The sequence below is a fragment of the Giraffa tippelskirchi genome, chromosome 9 (assembly GCF_054371585.1).
Source record: "Giraffa tippelskirchi isolate mGirTip1 chromosome 9, T2T-mGirTip1v1.2.pri, whole genome shotgun sequence".
Classification (NCBI taxonomy): Eukaryota; Metazoa; Chordata; class Mammalia; order Artiodactyla; family Giraffidae; genus Giraffa; species Giraffa tippelskirchi.
The window spans coordinates 49,537,807-49,556,144 of record NC_137283.1 but is presented as its reverse complement, the minus strand read 5'-3'; the positions used below and the strand labels follow the sequence as shown (position 1 = coordinate 49,556,144).

Below are 18,338 nucleotides of genomic sequence, written 5' to 3'. Positions count from 1 at the left end.
TTGAGTGTTTGAGCCAAAAGTCCATGACACAAATGTTCTTCTGATCCCCAGACACTCTGAACCAGGGTCTCCAGTCCTCACTGGAACTTCCCACCCTAATCCCTCCAGATTCATCCCAGTCCCCAGGAAATAAAGTTCTTCCCTAGGAGGAAAACACCAACCCCAGAAGGATCTTCAGCTTCCTAGGGAGGCGGGTGGGGCAGGGGATGGGCACTCTTATACTTCCCTACCCTTAAAAGTTCCCCAGCCGGGCCTCCACAGTCTGTGATTCATCAGTCTACAATCAACCTACAACAGTTAAGTGTCTCATCCAACCTTGGGGGCCAGCCTGAGAGGTCTCCAGGACCGCCAGGGCAATGGAGGCAGAAGTTGGAGGCTCCCAGCCAATAAACCGAGGCCAGGCCTCCCTGCGACCACCACCCCTCGCTAAGGCCAGGCAGGAAATCCCACCCCAGCCTCTGAGAACGCAAGCCCTTGGCACCCTTGAGGACAGACCAACCCCCCAATCACCACCACCATGCCAGGGCACAACAATGACGGCCGATGCCCAGGGTCTGGGCAGTGTCAGTGCAAACGGGAGGGAGGCTGGGGTGGAGGAGAGACCAGTCGTGGGGTCCGCACACTGCCTCGGGATTATGAGGCTCGGTTGGGGTCACTGGGGGGACGGCGCCGCCTGGGCTTGCAACCAGGGACGGCGCGGACATGGCCGCCTCCCCTGCCTGCCCAGGACGAGCTCCCCGCCACCCGCCAAGACTCACCTCCCGCAGGCGCCGGGAGCAACAACAGCAAGAGCAGCAGGATGCGGGGCGCGGGGGCCGGCGCGGCCATGGCTGGGAGCGCAGGCGGACGCACGGACGGACCGACAGACGGCCCCGGTGTGGCCGCAAACCTCAGCGACCCGCGCGGCCGCTGGCTTCCTCGCCCCGCCCCGGCCGTTCCGGGAACCCCGCCCGGGGGGGAGAGGAGGGACGGGAGGAGGGGAAGCGGACGCCCCTCCCAGCCTCGGGGCCAGGGACGCGTCCGGTGTCGGCCCCTCTGGGGACAGGCTCCCGGACGCAGGCGACCACCCAGGTTGCCTTCGATTCTGTCGGGGGGCCCTTGTGCGCCCCCCACCCCAGGCCCCCACCCTCGGGTCCGGAGAGGGGTCTTTGAGGGGATCAGCTTCCTAACACTAGAGCGCCCATTGGGTGCTGCGGGCTAAGCCGGGATGGAGCCCCTCCCGGCCCCCTCCGGTTCCCCACCTGCCCGGACATCCTCGGTCCTCGGGAGGTACCTGAGGACCGAGTGGGACCGCGACAGCGCCCAGAGCAGACCTCCGCACACAGTAGGCGCCTAACAGACACAGGTTCCCTTCTGATAGCCTAGTTCGGAGGCTTCCGGGGGACCCTATCTCTGAGGATACTCCATCCCCCTGCCTCCTGGGGTGACACCCCTATCCCAGAGGTCTCCTTACCACGACGCCAGGCAGGCTCACCCCCTGCCTCAGGGCAAGCCTGGCTCCGCTGGCTCAGCCTGATGGAAAGGACACACTGTAGGCCACCACCTGGCTCAGGGTTGGGCCAGCTGGCCCAAATCCTTGTCGGCTGCCAGAGCACTGGGCTCTCACAGGGCACCCTGAGGTGGGGCCCCGGCTGACCGGCCCCTCACTGTGGGTCAGGATGGAAAGGGAACAGGACCCTATGGGGACTTCCCAGGACAGACCTCCTCCCCGTGTCCTCTGCTTCGTCGCTCCTCTCGGAAGTACCTAGATAATCCTAACTGATCCACATTTCCTGAGTTGTTTTATAGTTGCTAAAACGACCACCAAATGGAAGAAAGTAACTACTTGATGATCAGGCGCATGTAGCCCCAGGATGGGTAACACCTGTGACGCCACCCTGTTACCTCACCATGGATCAATCCGAACTGCGCATGTGCTGATCACATATCCTGCGATTCTGTCCTTCACCTGGCTTTTAAAAACACTTTACTGAGGGGCTTCCCTGGTGGCTCGGCAGTAAAGAAGCCACCCGCGATGCAGGAGGCACCAGTCTGATCCCTGATCTGGGAAGACCTCACATGCTGCAAAGCAACTAAGCCCGTGCTCTACAAGACTGAAAAGTGAAAGTGTTAGTCGCTCAGTCGTGTCCGACTTGTTTGCGACCCTGTCAGGTTCCTCTGTCCATAGAATTCTCCAGGCAAGAACACTGGAGTGGGTTGTCATGCCCTCCTCCAGGGGACCTTCCCAAAGCAGGGATCCAACCTGGGTCTACCTGCATTGCAGGCAGATTCTTTCCAGTCTGAGCCACCAGGGAAGCCCACTCTGCAACGATGAGAATGCAAACTAGAGAGCAGCCTCTTCTCTCCACAAGAGAAAAGCCCGCACAGCAACGAAGACTCAGAACAGCCAAAAATAAATTTAAAAAAAACACAAAACACTAATTTATGGACCTAGCTTGACCATGTGAAAGTGTTGCGAAAGTGTTAGTCACTCAGTCGTGTCTGACTCTGTGACCCCATGGACTGTAGCCTGTCAGGCTCCTCTGTCCATGGGATTTCCCAGGATAGCATACTGGAATGGGTTGCCATTTTATTCTCTAGGGGATCTTCCCAACCCAGGGATCGAAGCCAGGTCTCCTGCATTGGCAGGTGGATTCTTTACCACTGAGACACCTAGGAAGCCCACAGCTCTTAAGACAAAGTCCTGTTTTCAGTTCCTGCACTGACTGGGGCTCCATGTGCCTCCTTGCTCTCTGCATCCACCACGCACATTCCCCTACCCTCCCTGGCTCCCAACTTAAACAGCTCCTCCTCTAAGAAGCCTCTGGAGATGCCAAGTCTGGATTAGGACTCCCCTAGGTGTTCCCACAGCCCTTGTGACCCCCAGCCCAGCACCACACCTTGGGGTATGTGGGTGTATTCTGCTACTTTGGGAGCTAAGTGAGGCTGGGACTATGTCTTGTTATCCAGCACAGGGCCATGCACACAGCTGGTGCTTGATAACAACTGGAAAAGGAAATAAGGATCTCCTCTAGCCCATGGACCACCTTCCCCTGAGCACCACCCAGAAATCACTCCCCCCAGGGGATGGGCTGACAGCAGCCACAGTCCTCTCTGGTTTGCACTCACCCCACCCTCACTGCCCCAGCACTCGCCACGCTGGACTATAGCTGTTGGTGCAACTACCTCCCTACCAACCATGTCAGCCTCCGCCAGTGAGCATACTTGATGGCTGTTCCAGCCTGTCTTCTACTCTTCCCTCTACATCCTTCCTCTACCCTACCCTGTCCTGGGGCTCCCTCTTTCTCTCTCTGCCTTCCTCTAGAGTCCACAGAAGGCAGCTGCAGGAGGTCAGAAGGTGGGAAGAGAGTACAGGGATGGGGCTCTTCCTTCCCTGTTGCTGCTGCTAAGTCGCTTCAGTCGTGTCCGACTCTGTGCAACCCCATAGATGGCAGCCCACCAGGCTCCGCCATCCCCGGGATTCTCCAGGCAAGAATACTGGAGTGGGTTGCCATTGCCTTCTCCAGTGCATGAAAGGGAAAAGTGAAAGTGAAGTTGCTCAGTCATGTCTGACTCTTAGTGACCCCATGGGCTGTAGCCTACCAGGCTCCTCCATCCATGGGATTTTCCAGGCAAGAGTACTGGAGTGGGGTGCCATTGCCTTCTCCTCTTCTTTCCCTAATCCTTCCTGAAAGCTCCTGGGGGCAATCAGACATCCCCACCCCCACCCCACTCCCTCAGCGACAGCTCCCGCCTCCTTCCGTTCAGAGCCATATGCTGAGAAACTGGGATTTTATCTTGAGAGCCCCTGGGAGGGACTGATTGAAGAGACCCCTCTGTAAAGCAGCTCATACCAACTGAATCAGAGATCAGGGGCCAGTGGGACAGGGGAGTTCCCATCAGGTTCCACTAACCCTTCCCCTCCTGGGCCTTGACCCGCAGGCTGTGGACAGGAAGCATTAGCCAACACTCCTGTGAAGAATGTTGCCCACTATCTCAGTTCTCTTTCCTTCTTCCCTGGTGGCTCAGATGGTAAAAAATCCACCTGTGGTGCAGGAGACCAGGGTTTGATCCCTGGATCAGGAAGATCCCCTGGAGAAGGGAATGGCAACCCACTCCAGTATCTTTGTCTGGAGAATCCCATGGACAAGGTGGGGCTAAGGTCCTTGGGGTCACAAAGAGTCAGATGCAACCGAGCAACTAACACTTTCACTTTCATCCCAGCTCTACAAGAATCTAGCCATTAGCTACTGCGGCTGCCCAAGGACAGTGCACCTGAGGGAAATTCGAGATGAGAAAATCAGGAAGCCTTCTGGGCTCTGGACACTGACCCTGGAGAGTGAAGATGCATATCTAAGGAATAATTCCAGTGAACCCAGTCCTTGCATCTTCCCTTACATAGAAAATCCAGGGCTGGAATCATTCATTTGAGGTGTCTGTTCTTTGTGATAGTAATCTACACGTTTTTGTTTTTGCTAGAAAAATATGCCTGTATATCCTGGCTCCTCACTTACCTCTTCAGAGCAACTCCTCAGCGCTTTCTGAGACGCTGTCTTCTGGGTTTTTGTCTTCATTAAGGTCCCTGATTAAAACTTAACTCACAACTTTCAGGTTGTGCATTTTTCTTCAGTCCACGAGGCCTAGGGATGAAAAGGGCTCCCAATGATGCTAGCCCTGGGTGCTGTTACCCAGATCCACCCACAGTTCTGTACAGGGCCCTTTTAGCGAGCTCTCCTCTAATATGCATTGTTAAGAATGACTGTTTCCTGAGATCTTCCCTGGTGGTCCTGTGGCTGGGACCCCATACTCCCAATGCAGGGGGCTTGGGTTCGATTCCTGGTCAGGGAACTAGATCCCATGTGCTGCAACTCAGACCCAGCACAGCCAAATAAATAAATAATTCTTTTTTTTAAGAAAGGAACTCCCCCTGGTAGTCCACTGGTTAAGAATCCGCCTGCCAATGCAGGGGACATGGATTCAATCCCTGGTCTGGGAAGATTCCACATGCAGCGGGGCAACCAAAACCCATGTGCTGCAACTACTGAAGCTCATGTGATCTAGAGCCCATGCTCTGCAACAAGAGAAGCCATCACAATGAGAAGCCTGTGCGCTACAACTAGAAAGTAGCCCACACTCGCCACAACTAGAGAAAACCCTTGTATAGCAACGAAGACCCAGCGCAGCCAAAAATAAATAAACATTAAAAAAAAAAAAAGAAAGACTATTTTCTGCTGGAACCCTTACACACAGAGTGTGGCAGCCACGCTATAGATGGGAACTCTGCCCTCGGTGGTTTCGGGAGGAATACACGTTCCTTTTCATAAATTCCACTTCTGATTAGAGTCAGTTTCTTCCACCTGATAAAGCTGTCAGCCGGTGACCAGGGAAATGGGGGTGCATCTGAACTGGACGTTTGTCGGGTTGGAGCCAGAGGCAGTGGAAATCCAGCCAGGATGAAGAGAGAGGTTTTGGCAGCCCTGGCAGGCTGAGACAAAACTAGAACAGCCATCGCTGCCAGCATGGGACAGGTCTTCCCCGACTTATGATGGGGCAATGTCCTGATAAACCCCCTGTAAGTTGAAAATGTCATAAGGCGAAAATGTACTTAATACATTCAGGACATTGACAGACTTCTCAGTGAGGCCTTCTTACATTCTTACAACCCTGTCCCAAGCCCTCCACTCTGTCCCAGCACCCTCTACTATACTACATCTTTTTTTAATCTTTTTGCTGCACCCCGTGTTATGTGGGATCCTAGTTCACCGACCAGAGATCAAACCCCCACCCCTTGCATTGGCAGCATGGAGCCTTAACCACTGAACTGCCAGGGACGTCCTAATGCACTACATCTTTACTTATCTCTTTGCTGTGTCTCCCAACACCAGAAAGCCAGCATTGTGAGGTAGGGAGTTTGTCCCTGTGGGGCTTCCCTGGTGGCTCAGATGGTAAAGAATCCGTCTGCAATGCAGGAGACCCAGGTTGGGAAGATTCCCTGGAGAAGGAAATGGCAACCCACTCCAGTATTCTTGCCTGGAGAATCCCATGGACCGAGGAGCCTGGCGGGCTACAGTTCATGGGATCGCAAAGAATCAGACATGACTGAGTGACTAACACTTTCACTTACTGCTATATTCCTACTGCTTAGCACATGGCAGGTACTTTATGTACCAAGTTGATGAATTAAGTGAGATGAAGATGAGTATGAAAGAATCAGAGGAACCAGATTGCCACCAACTTCCACCCCTTCTCCACATCCCTTACCCACCTAACCAAGGTGTCCTCCCCTCATACTTCATGAGGTCATTTCTTTGCAAGGGGAGTCAAGTCTTCTCAAGCCCCTCTCCCTGACTTCTTAGAGATGGATTCCAGCATGTGTGGAGACAAAGTCAAACCCAGGGGATGGCTTACATATCAAAGGAATCTTAAGACTTTGGTATTTTACATTAGCTAAAATATACAGACTTTATGTGGGTGGAGACTCTATGTAGGCATCTTAGAGAGGGTAGAAGTTATCAATATAGGCGATCTTACCCGGAACTTGGGATTCAATGTGCTAGCATAAGCTACTGGGGGTTGTTCTGCAAGTCTGGTTGCTTGACTGAAATGAAAACTGGGTCTCACTAAATGCAGTTGAGATGTCAGTTGCTTCCTGGTATAATGTAAAGAATCCAAAGCTTCAGAGTCACACATTCATTCAAAATAAATGTTGGACTGAATTGATTCAGGACAACTCACCTGTTCCCTGAGTCCCTGGAGAGGACCCAGGAGATACTCCCTTCATCGAAGCTTTGGGAAGTTCATTGCGGATAAGTTTCCATTAGCTAGGGCAGCTATAACAAAGTACCAGACTCTGAATGGCTCCAAACACAGAAACTTACTGTCTCATAGTTGTGAAGGTTGGATGTTTGAAGCCAAGATGGCAATAGGACCCATGCTGTTCCTGAAGGTGCTAGGGAATTTTGGATTAGGGTCACACCCTACTCCAGTATGACTTCATCTTAATTTATGACATCTGCTTTTGGCCAGGATCAACAGGTTCCTAGGACCAAAACTGATGGGAAGCCAGTAGAATCCTACCAGATGTGTATGACAAGAGAACCAGAGGTCTGATGACCAGAGACCTAACTGCAGAGGAGAGGATCTCTCACTAATTTTCCTCATCAGATCAGTTCACAAACCCAGAGGTCCTTGAAGGAAGCAGGGTGGGTGCCCGTTAAGGTGGGCCCTGTGAAAACAGCCCAACGTCATGCCAGCACTTTCCTCACAAGCCTTCCCAAAGGGACCTGTGGCCATTAGCCAGGGTTTGGCAGACACCACTTTTGGTCTACCACAAAGCCATTTTCCACTTTTAATGGAACAATTTTTGCTTAAACAACAAATGTGCCCACCCTTAGGGGATGAATAGTGATTGGTCTAAACCAAACATGGCAACACTCACCTTAAAGGTGATAATTATATATTATTAATATGTAATATACAAGCCAATTATAAAGATAATTCAAATGTGTTGAAACCTATGTCTTTGTAACATTTCTAGCCAAATATCCTCTGATCCTATCTTAAAATTCTTCAGCATAACCATATATCATCGCTCTTGCTAAATTGTGTGTGTGTGTGTGTGTGTGTGGTAGAATAGTGGACCTGAATTAAAATTCTGGTAGTGTCATATTTCGTTTCTTCTGTGCTTGCTTTGCTGTTAAAAATCTTCAAAACCTTCTTCAAAAAGTGCTAGGAAGGGGACTTCCCTGGTGGCCCAGTGGTTAAGAGTTCACCTGCCAACATAGGGGATACAGGTTCAATCCCTGGTCTGGGAGCTAAGATCCCACATACCTTGTGGCGAAAAAACCAAAGAATAAAACAAAAGCAATATTGTAACAAATTCAATAAAAAATTTTTTTAAAAAAGTTCAGGTATCCACTCCAGGAACTCTAAGCCCAGAGACAAGGTGGGGACAGTAACCTCACATATCAGGAAGATGGTCATAGCTGACATCACTCTGAGCCTGGTTCCTGTCATCCACTGTGACCCAGGCACCCTCTGCCCTGACACACTAGGAAAGGCACATGCGGGCACCCAGCTACGCCCAGCTTCATCATGTCCCTGGAGGAACCATGTTGCCAACACCCCAGCTCCGGGGCAGAAGGTGTATAAATAAATAAAATGAAAGTCACTCAGTCATGTCTGGACCCTACTCACGGACTATAGTCCATGTTATTCTCCGGGCCACAATACTGGAGTGGGTAGCCTTTCCCTTCTCCAGGGGATCTTCCCAACCCAGGGATCGAACCCAGGTCTCCCACATTGCAGGTGGATTCTTTACCAGCTGAGCCACAGGGAAGCCCAAGAATACTGGAGTGAGTAGCCTATCCCTTCTCCAGAGGATATTCCCCACCCAGGAATCGAACTGGAGTCTCCTGCGTTGCAGGCAGATTCTTTACCAACTGAGGTACCAGGGAAGCCCTATCAGGGAAGAAGGTGTATGAAGTCCAACAAAATCCTAAGGTGTGGGAGGGAGGGATAAATTAGAAACTTGGGATTAACATGCACCATATATAAAATAGATAACGAGGACCTACTGTAGAACACAGGGAACTCGTCTCAGCACTCTGCAATAACCTATATGGGAAAAGAACATGAGAAGAACGAATATATGCATAAGTGAATCACTACGCTGTACACCTAAAACACATTATAAATCAACTATACTCCCATGAAAAAAATATTTTTCCCTACTCCGCCCAAAATCTAAAAAAAATATTTTTTTATGCACAGGAGAAAAAATTTCTGAGGCAGAGGAAAGGGTACCCCTTGTCACCATCTTCCCCAGGCCAGAACCAACAAACGTACCAGAGAACCAGCCAACACGCTCCACCCACAGCCTTGTGTACCCCCTCCATCCTTGACCCCTCCCCAAGGATGCCAGTATTAGGGACCCACATTTCTAGGGACCCCAGATCCCCTCTATGTCTCTCACCCAGTGGTAAGGGCCCAGCAACCTGGGTCGGCCCAGAGAAAACTCGGGCCCTGCCCAGGGCTCACTCCAGGGCAGGACAGTTTCCCGGGTCGGGTAGGCATGGCAGTGGGAGCTGGACAAAGGGTCCCATCCAGACCTTCTGGGAGAGAGCGCAGCATGGGGGTCTGCAAGCTGCTAGAAAGAACACCTCACCAAGGGAGACCAGGCCTTAAGACACAACCTTAGAGTGTTCTTTTTTTTTTAAAGTATTTATTGCAGAGAATGTTGGACACAGTGTGACGAGTGGCTGAGTTCCAACAACATCCGTTCCAGGACGAGGAGGAAAAACGTCTGCAACAGGACCACATGGACAGTCCCGGCTGTAAGCGGGCAGCCGGCCAGGTGGATACTGCCCAGGCAGAGAGGCGGCTCGGGATGAGCCCTTGCTGGAATCCCAGACCTCCCTCTGCCCCCTCCCAGTCCTGTGACACATCTGGCCCTGGCGGCCCTCTGAACAGAGAGAAGAGGCCTCGCTGGTCTCACCTCAGTGAGCCTGAGGTCCCAGAGAGGTGGTAACATCTAGATGGACATGCCACTGACCAAAAGGACCCACTATGGGCAACAAGTAAGCATGGCCGGAAGTCACCAAGACTCCGGCGGCCACAGAAGCAAAGGCTGCAGTCCCCGAATCCCAAAGGCAGCAGTGTGGCCCACTAGCCCCAGGTCTAAGGAGCTTGGGGCTCTGATGAAACGTCCCGCCACAGCTCTGTCCTGGGCATCTCCCCACCTGGGTTTGGCCAGAGCTGCTGCAGCACTTGAGGCCATCAGCCCAGGCCAGGGTCACGGGATCCTGGGGCCTGACTTCACCCAGGACCACCACCCATGGACAGCAGCACATCCAACTACAAATCCACACACTTTCTCACCCAGCCTCAAGGTGCTGGCCAGTCTGTTCTCCCAGCTACAAAACAGAGCTGGAATCTACTGCCCAGCCCACCTCTCTGGGCCCCAGAGAATTCAGGGGCATGATGGCAGCTTCCCGAGGTCGTTTTCATCAGGCTCTTTTGTACAAGAATCAAAAGTGATAATGTGGCTGGGAAAATCCTCCCAGGCCAGGGGCTGACTCCGGCTCAAGCCTTTCCCAGGCTTCATCCCCCAGGTAGAAGTCAACGAACGCCAGGACAGGCTTTCCAAATCCTTCACAGCAAACGCATGTGTGGCCACTGGTGTACACTCGTACATGGACACTGGCAGCAGCAGTCAAGGTAGCCAGTGGCCCAGCTGGGAGCGGAAGAGGGCAGCCTCTCCCTCGAGCACTGGGAAGGGGGATGCATACAACAGCTCTGTCCTTATGTCTTTATGTGTTGCACCATCTTACACGTTGCACCATGAGAGCAGCTGGGGCAGGGGTGGCCTTGGCCACCGGCTCCCACAAGTAGTCCAGTGTAGGCATCATTGGGAAAGGGTGGCCGCCAACGCCCCCCTCCCTGTGTGTTTCTGGGCGTCCCCACATGCAGAAGTGAACACACTGTTTTCCCAAGCATCTGCTGATGCAGACGCACGGATCCCAGGGTCTAGCCCGTGGAGGGGGCTGCCCGCCATGGTGGAGGCTCTTCAGCTCCTGGCAGGGTGGGCTGGAGAGGGCTTACTCCCGTTAACTGAGGCAGAAGCAGCTCAGGATTCCCTGAAGATCTTGCCTCTGGCTCCGGAAGTGGCTACAGAAAGAGCAGCAGAACCCTAGCAGGGTCCCCTGGTCTACCCAGGCGGCGCAGCCTCGGTGGCTGAAAACATCACAGCAAGTGCTTTCTGTTTCACATTTTTGGGGTTTCGTGCTTCACGAGGCCCCCCGGCCGGTGAGAGAGAACATGAGCAGGTGTGGGAGCCCTCTCACAGGCCGGGGGCAGAAGCAGTCAGGCCGAGTGATGCTCAGCAGCAGGTCAGACACCACGGCACATATACAGCCCTGTGGCTGCCAACAAGGAAACAGGTGGGCTGGGGCGGGGCTTCTGGGTGCTGCCAGCCAATCATGGCTCTGAGGGCGTTCCTGGGCAGTGACTGTCACATAGACCAGCAGGCCTGGAGTGACCGCTGTCCACAGGGATCAACGCCCGCCCAGGGGTCACAGTGGACAAGATGCGGTCACTGGTGAGCCGGGACTGTGACGAGGGCTTCCTCTGGAGGCCGAGAGATGTCTACATTCTGCACAAAAATAGACACACAGATCACTGACCCTGTGCCAAGAAGAGATAGACACTGCTGTCTGCTCTGCTCATCACTGCAGCTGCTGGACTCACAATCTCACCCCGAGGAGCCCCAGCTGCAGGACTTACACCTCGGCCTTCCCTAAGAGCCAGAGGTCAAGAGTCGCTTGACATGTGGTGGGTAGACAGATACTAGAGCAAAGATGGGAGGGGAAGGACACCTCCAGTTACCGCTTGCTCCTTGCAGGCAGGTCAGGGGTTACCCAGAGTGAGGCCATCACCTCCTCCTGCCTCAGGTCTGGGTCAGGTGGGGAGAACACCTAGCTGGGGATTATATCCTCATCAGGGGTACAGGAAGGGGACCAGCTCCTGGGGGTGCCCTCCTCCTGGCTGTGTCGGTGGGCAGGTGTCAGATATGGCCCCAGCAGCCTGTAGGCATCTCATGGTCTGCAGCTGGTCTGTCCCCCTGAGAGCTGGGGCCCTGGGCCCCCTGCATGTTCTGAAACCACCCCCCTCCCTGAAACCAACAGAGAACTCAAGCTCACTCAGGGGGCTCCCAACTGGGCCTGGCCGTGGCACTGGCTGTGTCTGGACCCCCAGGAACATCCCCACCACCCCAGCAGTGACCCCCATGCTACCTGAGGCCTGTCTCGGTGTGTGTTCACGGCTGCCACATTCAGGAATATGGACTCCACTTTACAACCTGCCAAAGGGAAGACGCACATCCATTTCCCCTCCTGAAAGGCAGCTGGGCCACAGGTAGAAGCTTCTCCCTGGAGGAGGCTTGGGGTGCTGGGGACCGAGCACAGCCCCAGCCTCACCCCAGACCACCTTAGGCATTTCTGGAGGCCCCCTGGGGAAGGATGAGGCACCTTGTCAGGCCCAAGTCTCCATGCCACTGCCCAGCGCAGGCTCAGCGAGGAGCCCAGGCACCAGGCAGGGCCACGCTGAGGACAAGAGGCCTACCTCGGGGGCTGAGGGAGGTCTGAGGAGCAACAAGCTGAGCTCAGTGAGGGGTCATTATGCACAGTCCTCAGGGCCCCCAAACCACCATACTCAGCCCTGTCGCACACACAAGGCCAAATCACCATGGTACCAGGCGCTCAGTGCAAAGGGGGACGAGGGGATTAACGTACATTATAATGACATCAGCTACCACTGAGCTTTGCAATTATTGCCCCAAGGACCCAACCATGTATAAGGGTGCCTCTCCCAGTGCTGAAGGGGAGGAATCGAGACAGAGGTTAGGAAGCTACCTGAGGCGTCCGCTGGCAGAGCCCAAGGCAGGGGCACATATTCTAAGGTTCAGGTACTGGATGCCATGGGGCTTTGTGGGGGATTCTAGAAAAACTAGTAGAAAAGCCCTTCCTGTGGGTGGGTGATGGTTAAGGAAAGATCACCAGGGAGGCCTCCTGTGGCCACAGGAATTAAAACAAAATAATTAAAAAGCAAACTGGGGTGTTATCCTTCAAAGGAAAAAAAAAAAAGCAAACTGGATCTTCCCGAGGAAATCCCATGGACAGCGGAGCCTGGTGTGCTACAGTCCATGGAATCACAAGAGTCAGACAGGACTTAACAACTAAACAAAAACATGGATTTGGCCGTTTCTGTTATGTCAGTGCTGTAAGAATCTAATTAAAAGCATTATTTGTGATATATATAAAACAAAAAGCAAACTGGGGAAAGGTGGTGGGGTGGCGGCAGGAGGAATGAGCTTCTAATAGAATTTTCAAGGGAGGGGTTTGCAGACAGTCAAGAAACTGTGTAGAGAGCCAGGCTGGCCACCAGGTCAGCTGGAAGCTCCCTTACCGTAAGCCACGGGGGTCAGCTTCAGGACCGTGTGCAGCGGACACTTGAGGTAGGGTAGCTGTTCTGTGGACACAGGCAGGGAGGGCTGGCACCGGGGGGGACCAGGTGACAGTCCCTCTCGATCTCTCACACACACCCCACCTCCCCCGGTGGGGGCCGCGTCCCCACCTGCCGCCTTGTCAAGGAAGTAGGCCAGAAGGCAGCGCATCACAGCCTGGTGGCAGATGACCAGCACGTTCTCTTGTCGCTCCAGCTCCATGATGACAGGCTCGAGTCGCTGGACTAGGTCCTCGTAGGACTGTAAGGGCAAATGGGAGGCGTCTCTCAGCCCAGCTCCGGGTGTAGGCATGAACATGACCTGGGGAAGGGGCTACCTTCTCCTGGAACGCCTCGCCCTTCTGGAAGGTTGGGGAGGACTGGCAGTCTGACAAAGGGATCACCTCCCTAATCCCAGGGCCCGGTCCCAGCAGGATCAAGAGGGCAGGGCTGGGGTTCAGGCTGCGTCCAAGGGACTACCTCCCTGCCTACTCTGGGCCGTTCGCTGAACCCTCAGCTGCTGGAATTCACATGCTGGCCACTGATGACTGGTGAAAAAGACAATGCTCCCTGGCTGCCCCCAGTACACGAAGTGCCAAGAATGAGCCTTGAGGGGAGGGGAAAGAAAGCCCCCAAACTTCCCACAGTGCAACCTGTCAGAACACTTGAGCTCCCAGGAAAGACCCTCACAGCCCAGTACGCCTCCCGGGTGCCACGAGGGAGCCCATGGACCAACCTCGGGGCCTGGCAGGTTCAGAGCTTTACACTAGGTGACCCAGCCCTGAGGGTTCACCTCTGTTTGCACAGAGTGAGCAGTCTGTTCGGGGAGGAAAAAAAATAAAGGCCTCAAGCTTGGAGCTGCATTGGGCCCATGCTTTGATTGGGAGTAACACCAATGTGATGTGTGTGGGTGCCGGGATTTCTGGGGGAAATCCTAGATTCTTTTGGCAACTAACTTCCCTACCAGTCCCCCTCGTCCCCCCCCTCGTCCCCGCCCCCGCCCCCGCCCCCATTCTCTGAGCAGTCAGCTACATTGTTTCTTTTCACTGTTATCTGGGCTGCTTCTAAATTTGGGCTTTGCCTCACAGTATGATGTGGGGAAATATTAATGCTACCCAGAGCTGTCCTGTCCCCAAGGACAGCACAGCCTGGCATTTGGGCCAGGGGCTCCTGCATGGGTATGCAGATGTGTGTACACCCAGGGGCTCCTGCATGGGTACACGGATGCGTGTACACATAACTCTGTGTCTGGGGGGAGGTGCTTTGGTTTGGCCACTGCCCCAGGTCACCTCCGAGCAGTGGAAGACACACGAGTCCCAGGTGACGCTGTTTCTACCCAGGACCTGGGCTGAAGCAAGAGCCAGTCTGAGGGGAGGTGACAGGGCAGGTGACTTGTGGTGGCAACGACTCATGTGGGGGAGGGGAATCCCTAGGTCTGGATCCAGGGCTGGGGGTGGTGTCTGGAGCGGCAGGGAGGATGGAGTCAGCCCATGAAGGGAGAATAAAGATGGGGGCAGCACTGCCCATCACCCACCCAAGGACGGGCCTGCAGCCTGGGCCACAGCCGGGAAGTGATGGAGAGCACACACACCCAGGTGGCCGACCTCGGAGGCCAGGCCCCTCCTGCTGCCCACGCAGCCTCTGCAGAGCCCCTCAGGGCCCTTGGCCATAGACAGGCAGCAGGTGGCAGGGAGTAAGCCCCCAAATCCCACCTACCTCCCCCTTGGGGTACCGGTACCGGTACTTGTCTTGGTCTCGCAGGGCAAACTCCAGTGGATAATGGTCCTGAATCTCCTCGTAGGTCATTTCCTCACAGACACCCTAGGGAGACACCACAGTCATCACAGCACCCACTCTAGGCCCGGGGGTCGGGAAAGGGCATTTCCTGGGCCACGGAGGCCTCCTGGCCTGGAGGTTAGAACCCAGCTGGGAAGAGTAGGCCCCCTGGGAACACTAAGCAGGGGGCAGTCTTGCCCTTGGAAATAGCTGTCATGAGTCTTTTCTACCCACCCATCATCCTTCCAGCCAGCCAGTTTATGCCATAAAAATACACACAGAAATGTTAACTAGGTGTCTTTTCTAAAGTGTCTTTTGTTTTCTGTGCTCTAGAAATGCTACAGCAGCGTATGGACTACTGCACAAGTTATAAAGTAAGATTTCATTAGTGTTACTAAGGCTGCACACACACACGCAGCATAGAGTACCTTATACAAATGCTATTTTAAAACAAAAACAAAGAGCCAGGAAAATGTGTGGTCTGACTAGTGTCAGTCCTTCCAAGGCTCAAGCCAAGACCCAGCACACAGGCTCTGTCTAGAGAGGAAGCAATTAAACGCCAGTAATAAAAAGCTGCTGTTTTATGGTATTTGTTTATTTTCCCTAGACAAAGCCTTGGGGCAAAGCTGTCTATCAAAAAGGAAATATAAAGGGGAAAATTTATATCTGTAAATGTCTATATCAAAAAAGAAAGATCTCCTATCACTAACCTAAGTCTTCCACCTTAAGATACTGGAAAAATATCAAACTAAGCCCAAAGCAGGCAGGAGAAAACAGTACAAATTCGAACAGAAATTCATGAAATAGAAAACAGAGAATTGAGAAAAGCAACAAAATCAAAAGTTGGTTCTTTGAAAAGATAAGAGAGAACTCTTACTAGGACGACAGGAAAAAAGATAGCGCAAATTATTAAACCAGGAATGAAACAGGGATATTATTAAAAAGCTTATAGAGACAAAAAAGATTATAAGGGAACGTTATGAACACTTCTGACTCAACAGACGTGAGTTTGAGCAAACTCCGGCATATAGTGGAGGACAGAGGAGCCTGGCATGCTGCGGTCACAAAGGGTTGGACATGACTTAGTGACTGAACAACAATAAAATGCCAAGAAATAAGAAATCTCAGATCAAATAGGAAAATTCTTACAAAGATACAAACTACCCATTGTGAGATGAATGCATTCTCCCAAAAGACACGCTCAAGTCCTAGACCCTGGGAACTGTGAATGTGACCTTATTCGGAAATTGTCTTTGCAGATATAATCAAGTAGATGAGGTCCAGTGACTGGTGTCCTTTTAAGAAGGCCATGGGAAGACACAGGGAGACACACACAGGGAAGAAGGCCACATGATGAGGGGGACAGGGACTAGAGTGATGCACCAATAAGCCAAGGAATGTCAAGGATTGCTGGAAGTTACTAGAAATTTGGTAAAAAGATGGACATTATTAGGAGGAATTCCCTGGCAGTTCAGTTTTTAGGGCTCTGTGCTCTTATTGCTGAGGGCCTGGGATCAATCCCTGATCAGGGAACTAAGATCCTGCAAGTCAGGTGCGGCCAAAAGAAATGATTAGGGTGATGGCTCAGAAAGAAGTGACGGACAGTAGAGAAGCCTCTATCATCCTAGGAAATACATATATCATCGTGAACAGAATGTTGCTAGAAATATGAATGTTTATGCATTTCCTTAGAGGTTCAGTTGGTAGGACTCTGCTGTAATTGCCATGGCTCCAAAGAGGAACTAAGAGCCTCTTGATGAAGGTGAAAGAGGAGAGTGAAAAAGCTGACTTAAAACTCAACAAGCAAAAAACAAAGATCATGGCATCTGGTCCCATCACTTCATGGCAAATAGATGGGGAAACAATGGAAACAGTGACAGACTTTATTTTCTTGGGCTCCAAAATCACTGCAAATGGATGCAGTGATGAAATTGAAAGACGCTTGCTTCTTGGAAGAAAAGCTATGACAAACCTAGACAGCGTATTAAAAAGCAGAGACATCACTTGCCGACAAAGGTCAGTCTAGTCAAAGCTATGGTTTTTCCAGTAGTCATGTACGGGTGTGAGAGTTGGACCATAAAGAAGGCTGAAAGTGGAAGCATTGATAATTTGTACTGTGGTGTTGGAGAAGACTCTTGAGAATCCCTTGGACTGCAAGGAGATCAAACCAGTCAATCCTAAAGGAAATCAATCCTGAATATTCATTAGGTGGACCGAAGCAGAAACTGAAGTTCCAATACTTTGGCCACCTGATGCAAACAGCCAACTCATTAGAAAAGACCCTGATTCTGGGAAAGATTGAAGGTAGGATCATTAGAAAAGACCCTGATGCTGGGAAAGATTGAAGGCAGGAGGAGAAGGGGACGACAGAGGATGAGATGGTTGGATGGCATCAACCACTCAATGGACAAGAGTTTGAGTAAGCTCCAGGAGATGATGAAGGACAGGGAAGCCTGGCGTGCTGCAATCCATGGGGTCGCAAAGAGTCAGACACGACTGAGCAAGTGAACAACTGAACAACCATGAAAAGATTACTAACATGTCACAGATATTATCAGTAGACTAGTTTCCAAACTACAGATAAAGAAGGGGATCCAGAGAATCTAAGAAAATAATCAGATTAACTTCAAAGAAAAAAGAAAAATCAAGGCTTCTCTGCAACACCAAGTGTTAACAGCCACATCCATGTTCCCGAAAGGTTCATATCAGATTTCTCACCTGAGTGAGGGAGCTGTTATCTGCATGAGAAAGAAGTCGGAGCTGGAAACCTCCCAAAACTTCCACCAACCACAACTGATGAAAGCCCACAAAATGGGTTAAAGGACCTATAAGATGGGTCAAAAAAATTGCTTACTCTTTCAAAAGAGTTCATCAACTCTAAAGAGCTAAAACATGGAGAAGGGAATGGCAACCCACTCCAGTATTCTTGCCTGAAGAATCCCATGGACAGAGGAGCCTGACAGGCTACAGTCCATAGGGTCACACAGAGTCAGACAGGACTGAAGCGACAGCACACACACACATATGTATACTCTATGTGTTAAAAACAATAAAAAAAAAAAAAAAATAAGAGCTAAAACAGATTAAAAAAATAAAACCATGATGCTATACTCTGCCCAATGACAGTAATGGAAAAAAAAAAAAGCAGATGGAAACAAACAGAAATGATACATCCTCATAATTCCCAACAGAGTCAAGAATTATTTTCCTGTTACTAATTTTGATAAGTATATTTTAATTATTCCTTTATTTACAAGAATTCTACTTAAGAATGTCTTTGAAAAGCTGTAAGGTAATGAACATTGGAATAATAAAACACATTGCTTGCCTTCCAAATCACAGAAAAGATGATGTTTATACAGGGGAAAAAATGAAATGAAGAGAAATTTGCAAGCCATTGGGTAAAAAAAGGACAACTATTTATTATTGCAACTGCAATAATAAATACAAATGGGTTTAAATCTCTAAATGAAAAAAGCTCTCAGGTCAAAAAATAAACCAAAGATATGGTCCTTTCATCTAAAGAAATGACACAAAGAGGTTAAAAACAAAAGGGAGTGGGGCTTCCCTGGTGGTTCAGTGGT

General features: G+C 51.5%; 2 protein-coding genes across 19 annotated transcripts in view; both read right to left on the bottom strand.

The window, feature by feature from the left end:
• The window catches only part of SHISA5 (shisa family member 5), a 32,395-nt gene extending 21,901 nt beyond the window's left edge, over nucleotides 1-10,494 (bottom strand). For 2 of the 5 annotated variants that reach the window (XM_081525747.1, XM_081525748.1), the window contains exon 1: nucleotides 759-930. In XM_081525747.1, coding sequence (XP_081381873.1) covers nucleotides 759-828 — 70 coding nt within the window. In that variant the 5' untranslated portion in view covers nucleotides 829-930. Of the gene's footprint in view, nucleotides 1-758; nucleotides 931-4,493; nucleotides 4,620-5,223; nucleotides 5,837-8,555 lie in introns of those variants that run through there. The other 3 variants (XM_081525751.1, XM_081525749.1, XM_081525750.1) reach the window with 3 other exon arrangements.
• PFKFB4 (6-phosphofructo-2-kinase/fructose-2,6-biphosphatase 4) overlaps nucleotides 10,277-18,338 on the bottom strand; it is a 38,198-nt gene continuing 30,136 nt past the window's right edge. For 8 of the 14 annotated variants that reach the window (XM_081525725.1, XM_081525729.1, XM_081525719.1 and 5 more), the window contains 5 exons: nucleotides 14,695-14,799; nucleotides 13,111-13,240; nucleotides 12,943-13,005; nucleotides 11,772-11,836; nucleotides 10,277-11,131 (listed from right to left, as the gene is read on the bottom strand). In XM_081525725.1, coding sequence (XP_081381851.1) covers nucleotides 11,072-11,131; nucleotides 11,772-11,836; nucleotides 12,943-13,005; nucleotides 13,111-13,240; nucleotides 14,695-14,799 — 423 coding nt within the window. In that variant the 3' untranslated portion in view covers nucleotides 10,277-11,071. Of the gene's footprint in view, nucleotides 11,132-11,771; nucleotides 11,987-12,942; nucleotides 13,006-13,110; nucleotides 13,241-14,694; nucleotides 14,800-18,338 lie in introns of all 14 variants that reach the window. The other 6 variants (XM_081525717.1, XM_081525715.1, XM_081525727.1 and 3 more) reach the window with 4 other exon arrangements.